The 19,239-nt window shown below is 42.2% G+C and overlaps 1 protein-coding gene across 10 annotated transcripts in view; it reads right to left on the bottom strand.

The window, feature by feature from the left end:
- Positions 1 to 19,239, bottom strand: part of SDCCAG8 (SHH signaling and ciliogenesis regulator SDCCAG8) — a 229,597-nt gene that overhangs the window by 207,349 nt on the left and 3,009 nt on the right. For 9 of the 10 annotated variants that reach the window (XM_032317272.1, XM_032317273.1, XM_032317277.1 and 6 more), the window contains exons 2-4: positions 8,737 to 8,889; positions 7,941 to 8,026; positions 4,469 to 4,582 (exon numbers count right to left, since the gene is read on the bottom strand). In XM_032317272.1, the coding sequence (XP_032173163.1) occupies positions 4,469 to 4,582; positions 7,941 to 8,026; positions 8,737 to 8,889 (353 nt within the window). The remainder of the gene's footprint in view (positions 1 to 4,468; positions 4,583 to 7,940; positions 8,027 to 8,736; positions 8,890 to 19,239) is intronic. The other variant, XM_032317274.1, reaches the window with a different exon arrangement.

Below are 19,239 nucleotides of genomic sequence, written 5' to 3'. Positions count from 1 at the left end.
TGACAAGGATGTGGAGAAAAGGGAACCCACTGTTGGTGGGAATGCTGACCGGTGCAGCCACTCTAGAAAACAGAATGGAGCTTCCTCAAAAAGTTAAAAATAGAACTGCCCTACCATCCAGCAACTGCACTAGTAAGTATTGCCCAAAGAATATAAAAATACTAATTCAAAGGGATATATGTACTCCAATGTTTATACCAACATTATCTACAATAGCCAAATTATGGAAAAGAGCCCAGATGTCCATCAACTGATGAATGGGTAAAGAAGTGGTACTGGGGCACCTGGGTGGCTCAGTGGGTTAAAGTCTCTGCCTTCAGCTCAGGTCATGATCTCAGGGTCCTGGGATCGAGCCCCGAATTGGCTCTCTCAGCGGAGAGCCTGCTTCCCCCTCTGCCTTTGCCTACCTCTCTGCCTCCTTGTGATCTCTCTCTCTGTCAAATAAATAAAAATAAAAATCTTTAAAAAAAAAAAAAGAAGAAGAAGAAGTGGTGTGTATATATATACAATGGAATATTACTCAGCCATAAGAGAATGAAATCTTGTCATTTGCAAAGACAGACAGATGGCACTACATAGTAGTACGTTAAGGGAAATAAGTGCGGCAGAGAAAGACAAGTACCGTATGAGTTCATGCATACGTAGAATTTAAGAAACAAAACAAATGAGCAAAGGGAAAAAAAGAGCATCTCCCACAAATGAGCAAAGGGAAAAAAACCAAGACACGACTCAACTCTAGAGAACAAACTGATGGTCACCAGAAGGGAAGGGGGTGGGCGGATGGGTGAAAAAGGTGATGGGGATTGCAGAGGGCACCTGTTCTGATGAGCACTAGATGTATGGAAGTGTTGGGTCAATATATTGTACACCTGAAACTAACACACAGATTTTAACGAACTGGAATAAAAATAAAAACTTAGGGGTGCCTGGCTGGGTCAGTTGGTACAGCATGTGACTCTTGATCTCCAGGTTGTGAGTTTAAACCCCACATGTGGCATGGAGTTTACATGAAATTAAATTAAATTAAATTAAATTAAATGAGGGATGCCTCAGTGGCTCTGGAGGTTAAATGTCTGCCTTCAGCTCAGGTCATGATGCCAGGGTCCTGGGATCGAGCCCTGCATCAGGATCTCTGCTCAGCAGGGAGCCTGCTTCCTCCCCTCTCTCTCTCTCTGCCTGCCTCTCTGCCTACTTGTGATCTGTCAAACAAATAAATAAAATCTTTAAAAAAAATAAGCTATTTCTAAGCCATTAAATGTTATTTTTATTCCATTATTCCCCTGTTAAAATGTATCAAACATATACTCTACCTTTCAAGGTTCTTATAATCTTCCATTTTCCTAGTTCAGCATCATTTTAATAATTTCTCTTTTTTTAAAGATTTTATTTATTTGACAGAGGAGAGAGAGAGAGAGAATAAGGAGGGGGAGCAGCAGAAAGAGAGGGAGAACCAGGCTCCCTACTGAACAAGGAGCTTGATACAGAACTTAATCCCAGGACCCTGGGATCATGAGCTGAGCAGAAGGCAGATGCTTAACCACTGAGCCACCCAGGAGCCCTTAATAATTTCTAACAGACATCCTCTCCTGCAGGATTTAGAATAGATGCCTTGTGGCTCCCATAGAGAAAATGTATTCATCCTGAATATGTCCTTTCAGAGTGGCTCTTTTCTTTTTTTTTTTTAAAGATTTTATTTATTTATTTGACAGACAGAGATCACAAGTAGGCAGAGAGGCAGGCAGAGAGGAGGAAGCAGGCTCCCCGCAGAGCAGAGAGCCCGATGTGGGGCTCGGACCCAGGACCCTGGGATCATGACCTGAGCCGAAGGCAGCGGCTTAACCCACTGAGCCACCCAGGCGCCCCAGTGTGGCTGTTTTCTGTATGAACTCCTTCATCCTCCTCCTGCTGATCTAAACAACCCAACTCCTTTAAGATTTTCCTCTCCCAGAAAAACATCCCCCAGAACTCCAACTTTTAGTACCTTTCTATTCTTACTACAATTTTGGTTAATACTACAGAAGGAAGACGACCTTCTACTCCACGGTGTCGCTGTGGTGCTCATAGGTATTAGTACTCTCTTCCCAACTTGATGGTAAGTTTATTTTTTAAGAAGATTTTACTTATTTATTTGTCAGAGAGAGAGCACATGCAGAGGGAGTGGCAAGCAGAGGGAGAAGCAGGGTCCCTGCTGAGTGAGGAGCCCGATGTGGGAATCAATCCCAGCACCCCGGGATTATCACCTGAGCTGAAGGCAGTCACTCAACCAACCAGCCACCCAGGCGTCCCAAGACTAGATGGTAAGTTTATTACAATCTATATTGTGGTAGAATCTGCTACCCTAAAACATGCCACTTAGGAATAAGAATTATTTTGAGCTAAAAGCACTTAAAAAACAGCAGATACAAAGAGTGACCTTCCGTTTCTTCCTGGAAGCAGGAGATAAAACTCCCATGTGAAAGCTGCCCTCTGCATAGAAGAAGAAAGAAAACATTCTTATCACCAGAGATAGGGAGTGGAGGCTGAGAGGAATCTGTACAAACAGACCTCACTAAAATAACTCATCCCCCCTTTAGCCTCCCATATATCTCCGCCTCTCCGTCTACTTGTGATCTCTGTCTCTCAAATAAATTTAAAAAAAAAAAAAAAAAAGAATGACATCTTGCATTTGTGACAACATGGGTGGACCTAGAGCATGTCATGCTAACTGAAATAAATCACACAGAGGAAGACAAATACCATATGATTTCACTTATATGTGGAATCTAAAAAACAAAATAAAGGAACAAACAGACTCTTAAATACAGAGAACTGGTGGTTGCTGAGGGGTGGTTGCTGAGATGCGTGAAATAGATAAAGGGAATCAAGAGTACAAACTTTGCTATAAAACAAATCACAGAGATGAAAAGTACAGCACAGGGAATGTAGTCAATAATATTGTAATAACATCATATTCTGATAGGTAGTAACTACACTTATTGTGATGAGCACTGAGTAATATATCAAATTGCTCAATCAGCATATTGTACACCTAAAAGTAATATATTATCAATTATATTTCAGTAATAAAATAACCAAATAAATGCGCCTATTTTTATCCTATTAATCTGTTTTATGTTAATTTAATTATAAGTCATAGCCAAAAACTCTGAGAGTAGAGATAAAACTCCCGTGCAAGGTCTTCTAAGTTTTACCCATAGCATCTTTTTTTTTTTTTTAAGATTTTATTTATTTATTTGACAGACAGGGATCACAAGTAGGCAGAGAGTCAGGCAGAGAGAGAGAGAGAGGAGGAAGCAGGTCACTGCCGAGCAGAGAGCCCAACGTGGGACTCGATCCCAGGACCCTGAGATCATGACCTGAGCTGAAGGCAGAGGCTTTAACCCACTGAGCCCCCCAGGGACCCCTACCCATAGAATCTTAAGGATTTATAGGAGCTTTTTAAGGGAATCAATCCGAGGATATTATTTCAGCCATTTCGGTAATCCAAGAATCCTTGGCAATAACAATTGTATCCTCCAAGAACTAAGACAAAGCCACATGCTAAGATGGAGAACTTCTTGGAAACGTCAAAACCATGAAATGTCTAAAGGTTTCCGAGTCTTGCACCTTAGAAGAGGAACCAAAATGTAAAAAACATGATATATTGATACTGAATTTAAAAAGGAGGGAAAGGCATAAAGTTTGGAAAGGCATAAAGGCTCCAATGGCATTAATGACAATAAAGGCATTAACGGCATTACTGGACTGCGTACAGTTGTAGGTTATAAGCATCTGGTGTTACAAGTCACAGCAGACACCACTGGTTTCTTCAACATTGTTATTAGCACCCCCGGGCCATTCTCATTCCAGGCTAAGGGAAGAACCTTCATGCAGACAACGGAGTAGATTTAGTCAGCAGTTTAGAATCCCTGAGTGCAGGAGAGTGACTGGTATTACCGTTCTAATGCATTTCCCATCAACTAGGCTAAAGAATGTAGGGTGGGGGCGCCTGGGTGGCTCAGTGGGTTAAAGCCTCTGCCTTCGGCTCAGGTCAAGATCCCAGGGTTCTGGGATCGAGTCCCGCATCAGACTCTTTGCTCCACAGGGAGCCTGCTTCCTCCCCTCTCTCTCTGCCTGCCTCTCTGCCTACTTGTGATCTCTCTCTCTCTGTCAAATAAATAAAATCTTTAAAAAAAAAAAAGAATGTAGGGTGGAAAGCAAAATCTCTAAAACATGAGAGCACATTATCAAAACATGAGACACAGTTATGGGCTACTGGGAAATGAAGCCATCAGAAATGGCAAGGTCAGTAGTACCATTCCCCAGCCTGAGAAGCCCCTGTAACTTATCAGTCTTTTCAAACATGTGAACATGCAACTGTCAATGTATCGCAATACATGTGAAGACTAGTAATAGCACATTTTCATATAAAGTATCATTAATAGAAACTTTAACTTAGTTACAGTTAAATTTTTAATGAGAAACTTACCTTGCAGAACTTGACTTCTGCCTCTAAATGATGAATGTATTGAGACTGGTCATTGACGATGGGAACGAGATTGTATACAGTAGGCATATTGGCTTCCTCCGACTCTGATGACCTCTAAGGCAAAAAAAGAACAAACCCCAAAACAAAAACACCCCCCCCCAAAATTAAGCGTGTTTGGATTTAGCCAAGAATAATGTAATACCACCATACCATGTCTATACTCAATTTAGTACTGATGTCACAAAAACATAGGGTAGATCATATTGTGGCCAGTAGTATTTATGTCTCTAGCCTATAAATTCCACAGATAGATAATATAGATGAGATTCAGGTGTGAATATCGTTTTTTTTTAAAGATGGAAAGTGAGAGTGGTCATAAAAACTTTGTGGCAAATGGAAAAATGCTGGTGTAGTCTCATTGGCTTGGAGTGAACTGCCTATCGGAGCCATCTGGAAATGGGACACCCCATTCAGGAATGGGGGGATAAATGGATCACTCTCTTCAAGAAACCGCCATGCGAGAGCACTACAAGCCAAAATGGCAGACCAGTGGCCTGCTGAAGGGTTTCTTTAGACAAGGGTTCGCTGCCAGGTGTGTCTACCAGGTAAAATTCAGTCTACAGAGGAGGGCATTAGCAAAGCATGGTTTTTTATTTTTTGACCCTAATACTCAAGGCAATTTAAGACTATGATGGTCTGGAATACAGAGCTCCAGACAGGGTGCACAGGCAAGAGCCTCAAGAAATTGACAGCTACCCTGGACCAGGGGTCCAGCAAACAGACCCCAGAAAAAGTGTTAATTCTCTGTACCTCTGCAGTACTCCTGCATTGACTTTAATGTATGTTCTACTTTTGCCTAAAACGATAACGGGGTTTCTAAAATCATTTATCATTCCATGATATTTTTTAAGGGAAAGAGGAAACCAGGAAGGGAGAGTGAGTGTCAACAAGTGAAACGAACCCAGAGAAACCTCAAGATGAGACACCTGATCCTTATTTCTCAGGCTGTTAGAAATTCCTAACAACAAAGGACCAGTTCTTGTGGCAGAATAATTAAGTAGAGTTTTGCTTTTTGGCATATTTAAGAAGTTTAAAAACCAAAGTAACTTTAATTAAATGGATTTTATCTGGTGAATAGAAAGCAATTAATGGTAATAATTTAATGTTAATAGAAATGGGCCCAGAACATAGACAAGTAAGAATCAAATATGACTGTGGGTGTAAAAAATAAAAAAGACCCAAGCTAACACTGAATGGAAAATGAAATCACCTGAATATACTTTGAAGGGTTTATTAGAATCTGGACAGCCACATTTCAAAATCATAAGTAATAATATGTGGTTATATTTTCCATCTCAAAGCGCCTCTGTTGCACTGTCAATAGAGCCTCTAGGTCATGTGGTTATGGAAGTGCACACAAGTGCTGCCTGGGTGGCTCAGTCAGCCAGGCGTCTGACTCTTGATTTCGGCTCAGGTCATGATATCAGGGTTGTGAGATCGAGCCCCAAGTTGGGTTCTACGCTGAACACGAGCTTGCTTCAGATTCTTTCCCCTGTCCCTCTCCGTCCCCCTCAGCACCTACCCCGGCTCACACGCTAGCACTCTCTCTCTCTCGAATAAATAAAATTTTTTAAAAAAGAAGAAGAAAGTGTCAGACATGCTTATTGTCATTACGGCTTGTAATCATTCCAGGTGGGCTATACACATTCAGAGTCTAACGCGCATCCTTCCACACAGCTCCATATAAACGGATCTGGGGATTTGTAAGGTATTTACGGAACCAGTGATGCTCTTGATAAGCCTCCTCCTCCTACCCAGATTCAACCAGCTCCAGATGACCGCTGCTGGGCTGTAACTTTAAAATGATAATGACTGTGCCTGAGCATTCAGCAGATGCTGAATGCTGAACTTCGTCTACTAGACTTCCAAGTACTCTACCCACTGTATGCTTAAGAGCATTCTAGAAGCCAGGTCTCACCAGGAATGCATTCACTGAATGCATTGTTGCATTAAATTTGCATTAATGTTGCATTAAAATTATAGTTGATAGCCATAAATGTTGAATATGGGTATGTAGTACATGTCTCCAAAGTGGGAATTAAGCACGAACGTATGTGTCAGGCTGGAGTGAAGTGTTAATATGGGGGTACGGTTATGACATTTCAGCTGTGAGTAAAGTGTTATGTCTCCATGGTTTCTACAAAGCAGCCTTGTTTTCCAACTGTCGCACACATTTCAATGCATTACGCTGAAAATGCTTAACACGTTACATTGAAAATGCAAGGTAGTTATTGCTACTTTGACATATTAGATTTGTGTCAGATTGCATAGGTTTCTAAAGAATTTTAAGTATACACTCTTATTATTACAGAAACGCTGTGAGACATAATATCTTTCTAGAAAGTAATAGGCCCAGATAGACCTTTATTTCGGCCATTTAAACCCGGCCAAATCCTTCCCTCATACCTATCTCTCCCTCACATCTGTATCAGGCGTTAGCATACCACATTGCTACAATCAGGAATAATTAATTCATTCTGTTGAAACAATAGCAATAAAAAACATCTTCAGAAAAAAATACACTATAGCTTCTCACATTGTGCAATTTTATAACCATGTATTTTAACACGCAGAATAAGATTATATACTTTGGCTTTGACACTCAAAATATATATTACAAAGGACAGCTAGCAATATAATTAAGTAAATTCTAAAAATGATAGGATATTGCTATGACTCCATAAAAAAGAAACAGCTACTCTTTTCCATAGACTCTTCCTTTTTTTTTTGTTAACAAAATTGCAAAGTAAATTGTCAAGAATTTTCCCTCACTTATACTTTTCAAGCGAACAATAAATTTAAAATTCAGGATTCCCTCTGCCATGGAAGTCTCTATTCTTCAGCCAAAATAATCAGAGAGGAGATCATTTCTTTTCTTTTTTTTTTTTTTAAAGATTTTATTTATTTGACAGATGTCACAAGAAGGCAGAGAGGCAGGCAGAGAGAGAGAGAGAGAGGGAAGCAGGCTCCCCACCGATCAGAGGGCCCAATGTGGGGCTCAATCCCAAGACCCTGAGATCATGACCTGAGCCGAAGGCAGAGGCTTTAACCCACTGAGCCACCCAGGCGCCCCAAGGAGATCATTTCTTTCAATGCTTTATGCTATCAGAATGTCCTGCCCAGTATTCTACTAAAACAATACTATAGAGTTAAAACATACTTAGAGGGGCACCTGGGTGGCTCAGTCGGTTAAGCGTCTCTTGATTTTGACTCAGGTCATGATCTCAGGGTTGTGAGATCAGGTCCCTTGTCAGGCTCTGCTGAGCGTGGGGTCTGCTTGAGATTCTCTCTTTCTCCCTTTCTCCTTCCCCCCATTCAAGCTTTTTTCCCTCTAAGTAAATAAATAAGTAAAATCTTAAAAAAAAAAATAGGAAGACAATGCTCTTGTCAGGTAGCAAATGTGGGTACCCACCAGAGGGGACGCATTTCGCCTTCTCGATGGAGACACCTCACTTTCCTTAGCTGCCTGTTGGCGCAACAGAGCTTTGAGCTGATTGACTGTGGAGAGAACACGATGGGTTTCATTAGCCTTCCCTCGGACCCAGGGCTTATCGCCACCCATCCACACTTCTATCCATCTAACAAACATAGTGTAAACATGTTTTATGCATCAACAACTGTGTAATGGATGGGAGATCCAAAGGCAAACATGAGAAAATCGCTACCACTGAAAAGCTGAGTTCACTGAGCAAGAGCGAGCCACTGGCAGATTAAAAAACTGGGTAATAAGTTCCCATGTAGACCTGTAGCTATACGCAGTGCTAGAAGAGGAAGCACCTAATCGTGGCTGCTTTTACAGAGGAGTTAACTCTGCAAAGGATGAGCTGAAGATTAAGAAGCAGGAAGGTTGAGAAAAATCCCATTTCGAAGGGATGGCGGAAGCAGGGCCAGTGGGCTGCTGTGGCTAGAACGTGGCTTGCAACATGGATTGTGGGGAGCAGGGCAGAAATATGAACATGCAGAGGTAGCTTGGAGCCACCTTAAGAAAACACTGCTATGACATTTGAAGGATTGTGGACTGCAGCCTACAGGTACCATGAAGTCAAAGGGAAAATATTCAGCAAGGGAATTGCACCAGCTAATTTGTGTTTCAGGAAGAAAATCACACCTGCAGAGTGGAAGATGGCCTGGAGTCCTTACTCTATGGAGGAGCTTAAAATAGTCACCCTGCGCCACTGAGACCAGGACTGCCATCCGTTCACACCCACCGGCATGGCTGTACTGCAGCTCCTGCCAGGCTGCCCCAGGGTCCTCACTTTCCACGCCGGTGCCACACGGGGCGTCTGGTGCGCCTTCTCCAACACCACCGTCGCCTTCTCTTAGGGCGCTCTGTAGCTGGTGAATGCTTCTATTCGCACGCTCTGCAATGACAACATGATGCAAATCAGCGCCGGGGACGTCTGGGCGGCCACATGTACACTTACTCCAAAAGCCAGTTTGGAAAGGAGAGGTCATCGTGTCTCAGACTTTAGGGAAAAAGCAGAGAGGTGTTTCTGGCTTTGCTGAGGACAGTGCTGAGGAAGAGAGAGATGAAGTTCATGGTCAGAGGTGAGGCGTGATGACCCCTTAAGGCCCCTGACTCGTCCGTGGCGGACACTCAGCACACACAGCTCTACTTCCGAGGAGGACAGAATGGGTTAGATGCCCCCCACTCCACCCTCCGAACACCGACCCCACCCCAGAAAGGGCTCCTCTTCCCTCCCTGAGAGACCAGGGTGGTGGGCAGAACTAGCCAGACGGACTCCACCACATCAAGGTCACGCCCAGGGAAGCCTACTTGCGCCTGTGAGCCAGAGGTCCCTCCTCAACAGAGAGACAGCCAGACTCTCCGGACTAGTTTTGATAAAGACCAGAAGAGCTCAATGAAATGCTTACAGTGCCCTCCTCTGTAGTGTTAGTCCCTCCAGTGTCCTGCGGGCTGACTACACATCTATAGTGGCTCTTGGTCAGTGGACCTCACCACCTCCAGGACCAAAGCTCCAACTCACTAGCACACACTTAACCCCACAGCCTAAAACGAAGTTTCTTAGGGTATATTATACTATAGTAGTTCATCTCTCCAAATAGTGCCCCCCTCCAAACCAGGACTCTACCCTTGTCCCCTCCCAAGTTGAAACTAAGTTGGTAACTTGTACTCACCAACAGAATGCAAAAGTTACACCATGCCAGACCAGGCTGCTTTTTTTTTTTTTTTTTTTTTTCTTTAAGATTTATTTATTTAAGAGAGACAGAGAGCAGGCATGTGCTAGTAAGCGCCCACAGTGCACATGTTGGGGGGGTATTGTGGGAGAGGGACAGGACCAGCAGACTTCCCAATGACTGTGGAGCCCACTCGGGGCTCAATCCCATGACCCTGAGATCACAACCTGAGGAACCAAGAATAGAGACCTTAACTGACTGAGCCACCCAGGCGCCCCCAGATTTCATTTTTTAAATGTCTGGTAGCTTCTGCTTCCTCCCTGCTGGAATGCTTGTTTTTATGATTCCTAAGCCACTCAGTGGGAAGCTTGCCTACCCTGCTGGAGAGATTGTGGCCAGGCCATGTGGCAAGGAGAGGCCCTGAGACCACATGGGGAAGGACAGAAGCCCAGCCCGACTGACAGCCAGGGGAGCCTCCAGATGACTCCAGTGCCCGAGGCCATCTCATTGCAATGGTATGAAAGAGACAGGAAGAACTGTCCAGCTGTGTCCAGTCAACCCAAATGCCTTTAGCTGTTGCTGTCAGATACCAGGCTTTACAGTGGTTATGCAGCAACACAGACCTGAAGTAATGATCCAGTGAAATACCCAAAAATGTTTTCAGCCAAGGATCCAAGTCTTATATTAAAAATAGAATTATACTAATGACACCAGTGATGGCATTAGGAGAATCTATGCTACGTTACGGATATTTTCACATGTCTAACAACCAGAGAACCAGGCAATCTACTGGTAATTTCATTAATTAAGATCCATTTATTTTTTCCATTTAAACTTGTTGCTTCTGCTCATCTCTTAGGATTGAATTCACTGGTTCCAATTTAGAAAACATTAACTACAACAAAAACTGTTCCTTTCACATTAGAGCTGGAACCCAGATTTCAGCCACCCTGTTCAAATTTTGACAACTGTATTTGAAAGTTATTTTTTAATCCACTCATTAATTTACCAAGCATCTACACATATTTAAGATAAAAATGTATGGTCGGAAAATGATGAATTCCCATGCAAATTCACCTACATCTATTATCTTTTTTTTTTTTAATTTTATTTATTTGGCAGAGAGAAATCACAAGTAGGCAGAGAGGCAGGCAGAGAGAGAGAGGGGGGAGGAATCAGGCTCCCCGTGGAGCAGAGAGCCCAACGCGGGGCTCGATCCCAGGACCCCGAGATCATGACCCGAGCTGAAGGCAGAGGCTTTAACCCACTGAGCCACCCAGGCGCCCCTATCTATTTATTTTTTTAAAAGATTTTATATATTTGTGAGAGGGAGAGAGAGACAGACAGGGGCAGAGGAAGAAGCAGACTCCCCGCTTGGCAGGGAGCTCCACACAGGGCTAGATCCAGAACCCTGGGATCACAATCTGAGCTGAAGGCAGACAACCGACTGAGCCACCCAGGTGTCCTTATTTCTTTTCTTTTAAAGGTTTTATTTATATATTGGAGAGAGTGAGAAAGCAGGTGCACATGGCGCGCCACACACACGAATGGGGTGGGGTGGGGAGATCCCCATCCCCACGGGGCTAGATCCCAGGACCCTGAGATCATGACCTGAACTGAAGGCAGATACTTAAGCAACTGAGCCACTCAGGTGTCCTATCTCCTATTACAAATGGACTCCATTGAAACAATCCTTAATTAAGATCTTTGAGGGAAGGAGATGTTACTCTCCCTGAGAAGGTCCCTAAGAAGGAACAGCTCTTAACGATGATGGCCAGTAACATTCTTGTTCTTCTTTGACAATTTAGGTCTACTTCTTCTTGTGTCCTCAGGAGAAAAGCTCCTCATCTTTGCTACCTACATGGAAACCCTAAGAGAGCTATAAAACAACTATCTTTTCATTACCAGTCATGGGCGAAAATATATTTACAAACATATAATCTACAGGACCTTGAGAAACAGATTTTACTTTACCCAAGCTCATTAATTTCAAAGTTTAGAACAAAAAAAGTAACTGTAACTCAGTTTAAAAATACACACACACACACACACACACTACTCTGTGTTATAAAATATCTGACATAGGTTCTTCACTTAGAGTAACTCATTTTATTTCTTAATTAAACTAAAGAAAATAAGCCTTTCAGGTCAGGGGTTCGACAATGAAATTTTATTACTAACTACACAAGAGACTCAGTGAATTTATCACTACATTTCTCTCCACACACCAATCCTATTTTCACACAGAACTGACCTGACAGGTCTTTGGTGCTGAATACTAATCAAGCCTGGCCTCCTCTTACTCATCATGAGTTTTGCTTTTTGGGGTGGTTTGGGGTTTTTGTTTTGTTTTTTTTACTCATCATGAGTTTAAGAAAAACACAGATAAGACACATTTCTGGTTTTAGAAAAATAAGAAGTAGTAGTTTTCCAACAACTTAGTATTTTCTAAAGAGATTTATTAATGGAAAAGGAAAATCAAAGTGTTACATGGTAAGCAATTTAGTTCCCAGAGCTGTAGACTCACATGCGTAAATCTATGAATAAAGCACTTACCTTTATTACATCCATTAGAAAGGAAACAGAGGGACTGACTAACATTAAAAGTGTGCCCTGTGGAGCTATGAAATGACTTTTTCTAAGATAAAGGATAATTATTTATTTATACCTAATTTGACTAAAAGCTAAAAAGCTATATTAGGAAAAAGAAAGGAAATCCGGAAAAAATTCACAGTTGAAAAATCTCTATACACAGAGATCTTTTATGAGATTACAAAGTTGGCGAGTTTTGAGCTCACTTAACCCCTTTTCCAATATCCTTCTTTACTCTTTTAAGAATTTATGACAGTCAAAGACTATGTGTTAAAATTACACTATGAAAACAGTTATTATATGAAATGGTGAGATACTGAAATCAACAACTATCCCGAGGAAAAGTTATAACCAAGATAGGGGGGTTTTTTGCAATCACTGACTTCAGTTACTAGGATCAGAGAGGAAGAGAAGGAATTTGCAGAAACCGTGTCCTAAAACTACAACTAAAAAGGGAGGTGATATTTTTAAGTCATTTCAATAGTTTATTTCAAAATATTCCAAATGCTCTTCAGGTATATACATAGCAACCTAGTTACATGCTGTAACAGACAGAATTAATCCCGAGGAATAATAATGCTTAGATGGTTCAAAACAGATGAAACCCTATTGCTCTTCAGCTGGAACCACTGCAATTCAAAGTCCTACAGTCCTTACAGAAAACACTAAACCCCACGTGCCGATATCTGCTATAAACTGGATTAGACAGGAGGGGTTCTAGTTACCATTTCCTATCCCATTGTGTGTGGGCAAACTTTTTCCGTCCATAACCAAGAGATGAAAAGAATACTCATTCCCCTTCTCTCCAGAGAGGACAGTACGAGTATTTCATAATGCTCCCTGATTTCTTCTCCCCAGCACCAACCATAGCCTGAAAATAAACTTAATTATCAATACAAACCCAAATATGACCTCTGAGTCCTAAAGCAACACATGAACATAAAAGTAAGTAAGTAGTGGGGCACCAGGGTGGCTCAGTGGGTTGAACCTTTGCCTTCAGCTCAGGACAAGATCTCAGGGTCCTAGGATCAAGCCCCGCATCAGGCTCTCTGCTCAGCAGGGAGCCTGCTTCTCCCTCCCCCTCTGCCTGCCTCTCTACTTGTGATTTCTCTCTCTGTCAAATAAATAAATAAAATCTTTAAAAAAAAAAAAAAAGGAAGTAAGTAGTATTTCTGGAGGTCCACTATTCATACATCAACAGTACAAAGAGCATCACAAGTGAGCGAGCTGCTGACTGTTGGTCCATTTCAGTCTGTCTCAACCATTCTCATGGTCCAATCCCACCCACCCATTTTCTCCCTCATGTCACCATAAGGCCTCCTTTAACCAAGATGTTTTTGAACAAAAGGCAAATAACATCCCAGTTTAGTAAGGCTCATCCCTTATATATGGACTGTGAATTATTCATGTCTCCGTTCTCCATCTGCACAGGGAGATGTGAACAGGAATTACCCCAGTGACTGGGTGGGGGAACCACTCCCCGGGCAGCGTCCAGCTGTCTCTGAGAAACCAAGCAATGAATCAGACCTCCCTAAGCTGAGACTCGAGATGCACCCCGGTTCTTAAAACAAGCTGAGACCAGAGCAAACAAGCAGAAAAATGAAACCACAGTGAGATAAGAGATACATGTGTCTGTCCACACTTGACTGGGCTTCAGCTAGTCAGAAGATTGTTGTCGCCCTTTACTAGGGAACTGACAGCTAGCACAACCAAGATAAAAACAGCCTAATCCAAAGTCAGACAAAGCCAGCCTTGGAAATGACAATTACAGCAGTGAAAGGGATTAAAAGTAACACACAGAAAAATGAAACGTCTAAAAGAAAATTCTATCATAAAAGAAAAGACTCTAATAGCCAAAAAAAGGCGTTGGCGCCAGGAGTGAAAGGTGATCTGAACAAGAATGTCAGCATCTGAAGAAAGCAGTGGCTGGAAGGCCATTAAGGACGTGTGGATGTTGGCAAATCAAGGAGATCAGCTCTATACATTATGAAGGATACACCAGGTATGTTTCCAGCCCCAACTGGGAGGATGTATGCACCTGTCACTTTCCACTGGTAAGTAATCCTAGCCAGACTGGCAGAACGAAGGTAAAATCACCAGCCAGGACAATCAGTATTCTTAACTGTAATTATTCTCGAGCATGATTCTTGTAGAACAAAGACAATGAGCAAGGCCTTGCTACTTCTAGATCACAGTTTCTCAACCGAGCACTACTGACATTTGTACCTGGTTGTTCTTTATTGTAAGGAGCTGTGTTGGGCATGTTTAATGGCCTCCCTGGCCCCTACCCACTAGATGCCAGTAGAAACCACCGCCCCCAACCAGCGGCAGTCGTGACGACCCAGTGCTCATCATGACAAGTGCCCTTTCCCCACCCCACCTCCCACTATCCACCCTCAGTTTGTTCTCTACCTTTATTTATGGCAACTGCACCCAGAGGATACAAAAAAAATGTTTTTTTATTTACCCAGAGGATACAAAAATACAGATTTGAAGGGGTACATGCTCCCTGATGTTCGAGGAGCATTATCAACAATGTTCAGAATTGAGGAGACTTGTTACATTACTACATCGTCACTACAGCCACCTCTTATTGAAAAGCAGGCAGGACAGTGAGCTAATCAGCCACAGCACACAAGCCACAACCATCACCGCCATGACGGGGCACTTCTGATCCAGGTGTTAGGAGAAGTGTTACACCTGCTGTAATCAAGAACTTGAAATCCACATTTAGCTTCATATTGTTTCAAGGCCTACCACAGGAAACAACAGTTACACTTCAAAGCCATCTTTCAGGGACACCGTAGGTGACTGCGCCTGTACATATTCTGGTGGGTCTTGATGAAGAACATTCCCATCCCCCCCCACCCCCCCACCCCTGCCCATCAAGATTGCTTTGGCCTAGTGTACGAGCCCATTTCAAGCTACTCTCTCTACCTTTGGACCGTGTGAGGAGTATTACTAAGTGAAAAGATGGAAAACCTTAGCACACACTGGGGAAGTGATCAGAGTTTATGTCTGTAAACATCTCAGGAGAAAATATAATTATTCTCAGGATCTCAATAACTTGGAATTAACTTAATCCCCTTTTCTGCCCAAGAACATGTGAAAATGCCCTTACAATTTCTTAACACTGAACCATTGTTTTGGTTCTAAATTATTCCAAGGATGACTATTTATTTATAAAATAAGTTTTTACTGCCTTTTCTTTTCCGGCTGCTAAGTCCAGGCCCTTGCCTATTTTACCTCATCAGTAGTGGAGAGCGAAAAATGGGAATTTACTAACTTTTGTGATTCTGGTTTAAAAAAAATGGTCATAACAGCTAAAACTACTAAGAAAAGCCATTAAGCAGACAAAACAAACAAACAAAAAGAATGTGTGTTATCTAAATTTTATCAGCAAAAAGATAAACTCAGGTGTTTACAAATTTCATTTGCATTACTGATCCTTATTTATTAATAGCCAAAACATTCCGTTTCTTTAATTTTGAGAAGAGAGAGCTGTTTCAATTTGCACCGAATTGCCAAAATAATTTTCTCATTTCATAATGAATGCTTCCAGGGGCTTTATTACATTGTTGCCTGTCTTGGTCACAACGAGGCTGATAGCAAAACAAATAACCAAACACACACTAGCTGTGGAGTGTGTGTGTGTGCTTGCGAACGTATGTTTATGCATAGGTAGTGCACATGGCAAAGAAGAGATAAACATTCATGAAATACTCAAGAAAAGCAAAAACAAAAAGAAGAAATACAAGTTTGATGAGTAAAATTGAGAAAAAGGACTTTAGTTAAATTACACACATGTTTTCTTAAGTTTATGAAAGGTCCAGATGACATCACTGCTGGCTGACTCAGTGACCAAAGTATTGGCAAGCAACACAGGCCTCCTAGAGATGGGAGCCTTTCCCCGCCAGGGGGTAAAAAACAGCACTGGGTAAGATCTGGGGAGATATGTCCATCATATATAAGTAAAATTTATCAACATTATCTTTGGTTTTCTCAAACTAGGTCAATTTATAAAGAAACGATCAACCCTCAAATTTTATATATATATACATATTTTCCCCCCATATTCAAGCTCTCACTTTCTATGGACCTAGTTCTACTCCTTCCTCTCATTTTTATAAGATAGAAACATAACTATCATCATTCACATGGTCTAGTCGGTGTTGGTGGAGGGGATATTAGTGATGCAGGAGTCTGAGAGAAAGCCCTGCAAGGGGAACCAGGTTCTCAGGTGTATTTTTCTAACCAAATGTGGGAGGAAGGGTGAAGAAAAATAAAGAAACTGGAAGGTTTTTATTTTTAAGATTTATTTTATTTATTTGAGAGAGAGAGAGAATGCATGTGTGAGTGGTGGGGAGGGCACAGGGAGAGAGAGGATCTCAAGCAGACTCTGCACTGAGCACGGAGCCCAACACAGGGCTTGATCCCATGCCCCTAAAATCATTACCTGAGCCAAAACCAAGAGTTGGACACTTAAGTCACTGAGCCATTCAGGTGCCCCCAGAAATTGGAATGTTTTTAAAGAAAGCATAAACCGCCCAGTTTGGCCATAAGCCTCACCACTCCCTAGTGTCTTCCACAGACTCTATCACAGATTTTGTCACCTGCTTGGGTCCTAAGGCAGTAATTCTGTCACCTCCTCTAAACTCTTCCTTTTACAGACAAGGGAACAAGAATCTAAGAAGAGTTTACTGACTTGCCTAAGGTGACACCGATTCTTTTTTTAAAGATTTATTTATTTATTTGATAGACAGAGATCACAAGTAGGCAGAGAGGCAGGCAGAGAGAGAGGGGGAAGCAGGCTCCCTGCTGAGCAGAGAGCCCGATGTGGGGCTCGATCCCAGGACCCTGAGATCATGACCTGAGCTGAAGGCAGAGGCTTAAACCACTGAGCCACCCAGGCGCCCCGGTGACACCGATGTTTATCAGTAAAGCTACGGTCGGATTTTAGTGGCCTGACTTCTAGTTCCATAGCCTCCACTGAGTCCACTATACTCTTAGGGAAATTCAATCTAGAGCCCAGAACATGATGTTGAAAGCAAAAGAGGAACGAGCATAAAAACTGGATGTGGGAAATAATGACGTTATACTTGTCACAGTCTGTGTTTGTTTCCTTTACCCTCCCCCCAGCAGCCAAAGGTGGTCAGGAACTAGGTAAATAGGTGAGTCACATAGAGAGCGTTGTTGACACAAAGGTACCTACAGCTAACACTGCAGCAATAAGCTAGACACAATTCTGTAATTAACAATGGGACACTGCTTTTCTTTTTTTTTTTTTTTTTTTAAAGATTTTATTTATTTATTTTACAGAGAGAAATCACAAGTAGATGGAGAGGCAGGCAGAGAGGGACACTGCTTTTCTAACAGGTTCTCTCCTTTCTATGATCATATTCCTACATTCAGGGCACAGAACTTAGGACAGCCTGGATTCCCTGTTACACTGGTTTTTCTGACCCTTTCTTGGCTACACGCTAGTTTATTCTATACCTCGTGGCCTCTGTACAATGATGTGGTGGATTTAAATGAGAGGAGGGGTATTTGCTATCTCCCCAGTTCCCAATGTAGTTCTCAGTCAATCCTTAATGCTAGCTGCCTACACTCGCTGTGAAGAGAATGAGTACCTAACCGTCCTATGGGAGACCTCCCCAGTCACTTCCACCTCTCCATTCAACTCTGTGATTCCCAGCGTACCTGTTTTCCCCACACTGGAATCTTTCAGATCGTCTGCTGTGAAGCAATAATATCGCAGACCAGTGGGGCAGTGGGGCGGGGGAGGACCAATGAAGCCTTACTTTGAAGGAAAATCACTATTTCTCTCTAATTTCTTACAGTGAGGGCACAAACGATCCAAAGCAAGAGATAAAAAGAGTGAATACGTCTGAGAAGTGTAAGGAAGGGCAGAGTAAGAGGGGAGTGTGAAGTCTGCCAGGGGGTTCCCTCCTTCCACAGCTGCTTAAGGTCATGAGTCAAGGAGAAGTAAGAATTGCACTTTTAAAAGAAAGCAAGCACAGGGACCCTGGTGGTGCCTTTGTTTAAGCCCCCAAATCTTGGTTTCAGGTCAGGTGGTGATCTCGGGGTAGTAAGATTGAGCCCCTTGTTCAGCTCTGAGATGCTCACTCTCTCTCTCCCTCTGCTCCCCAACCTCTCAAATAAATAAATCTTTAAAAAATAAAAATAAAAGAAAGTAGCTTTGACTCTGCCTTTCAAATCAGAACTTCAAATCCTTGGGACACCTGCATGGATCTGTTGGTTAAGTGTCTGCCCTGGGCTCAGGCCCTGATCCTAGGGACCGGGATCAAGTCCCACATCAGGACCTCCCACTGCTTGTGCACTCGTTCACTTTCTCTCACAAATAAATAAAATAAAGCCTTAAGGAAAAAAACAAAACAAAAAAGAAATCAAATTCTTTTTGTTTTGTTTTGTTTTATTTATCTAACAGAGATCACAAGTAGGCAGAGAGGCAGGCAGAGAGAGAGAGGCGGAAGCAGGCTCACCGCAGAGCAGAGAGCTCGATGCGGGACTCGATCCCAGGACTCTGGGATCATGACCCGAGCTGAAGGCAGAGGCCTAACCCACGGAGCCACCCAGGCGCCCCCCAAAAATCAAATTCTTAAAATACTATAAAGGTACTTAAAATTACATTTTAGGTAATGAGAAAAAGCTTTAAAAATAAAGAATTAGCGTAGAAAACTGTGAAAGCATTTTGCATTTTTATATGGCTACTTCCTGGCTGACTATAAATGAAGGAATATTAATAATAATTACATGTACAATTATGAAGGAACCAGAGGAATAACATGTGAGTAAAGACCAAGAATACTTATTAGACTTTGTTTAAACATGAACTAGGAAAAACATTTTGGGGAAGTAATGGCAGATAGACAAAACCAAACAAAGCAACAAAACCAAAACAAAATAAAACAAAAAAACCTTCAGATTATGTTTTATCTGATTGTATAGTAACAAGTTCT

The sequence above is a fragment of the Mustela erminea genome, chromosome 17 (genome assembly GCF_009829155.1).
Source record: "Mustela erminea isolate mMusErm1 chromosome 17, mMusErm1.Pri, whole genome shotgun sequence".
NCBI classification, from domain to species: domain Eukaryota; kingdom Metazoa; phylum Chordata; class Mammalia; order Carnivora; family Mustelidae; genus Mustela; species Mustela erminea.
Note: the sequence above shows the minus strand (reverse complement) of the source record. Positions and strands in the feature narration are given on the sequence as shown.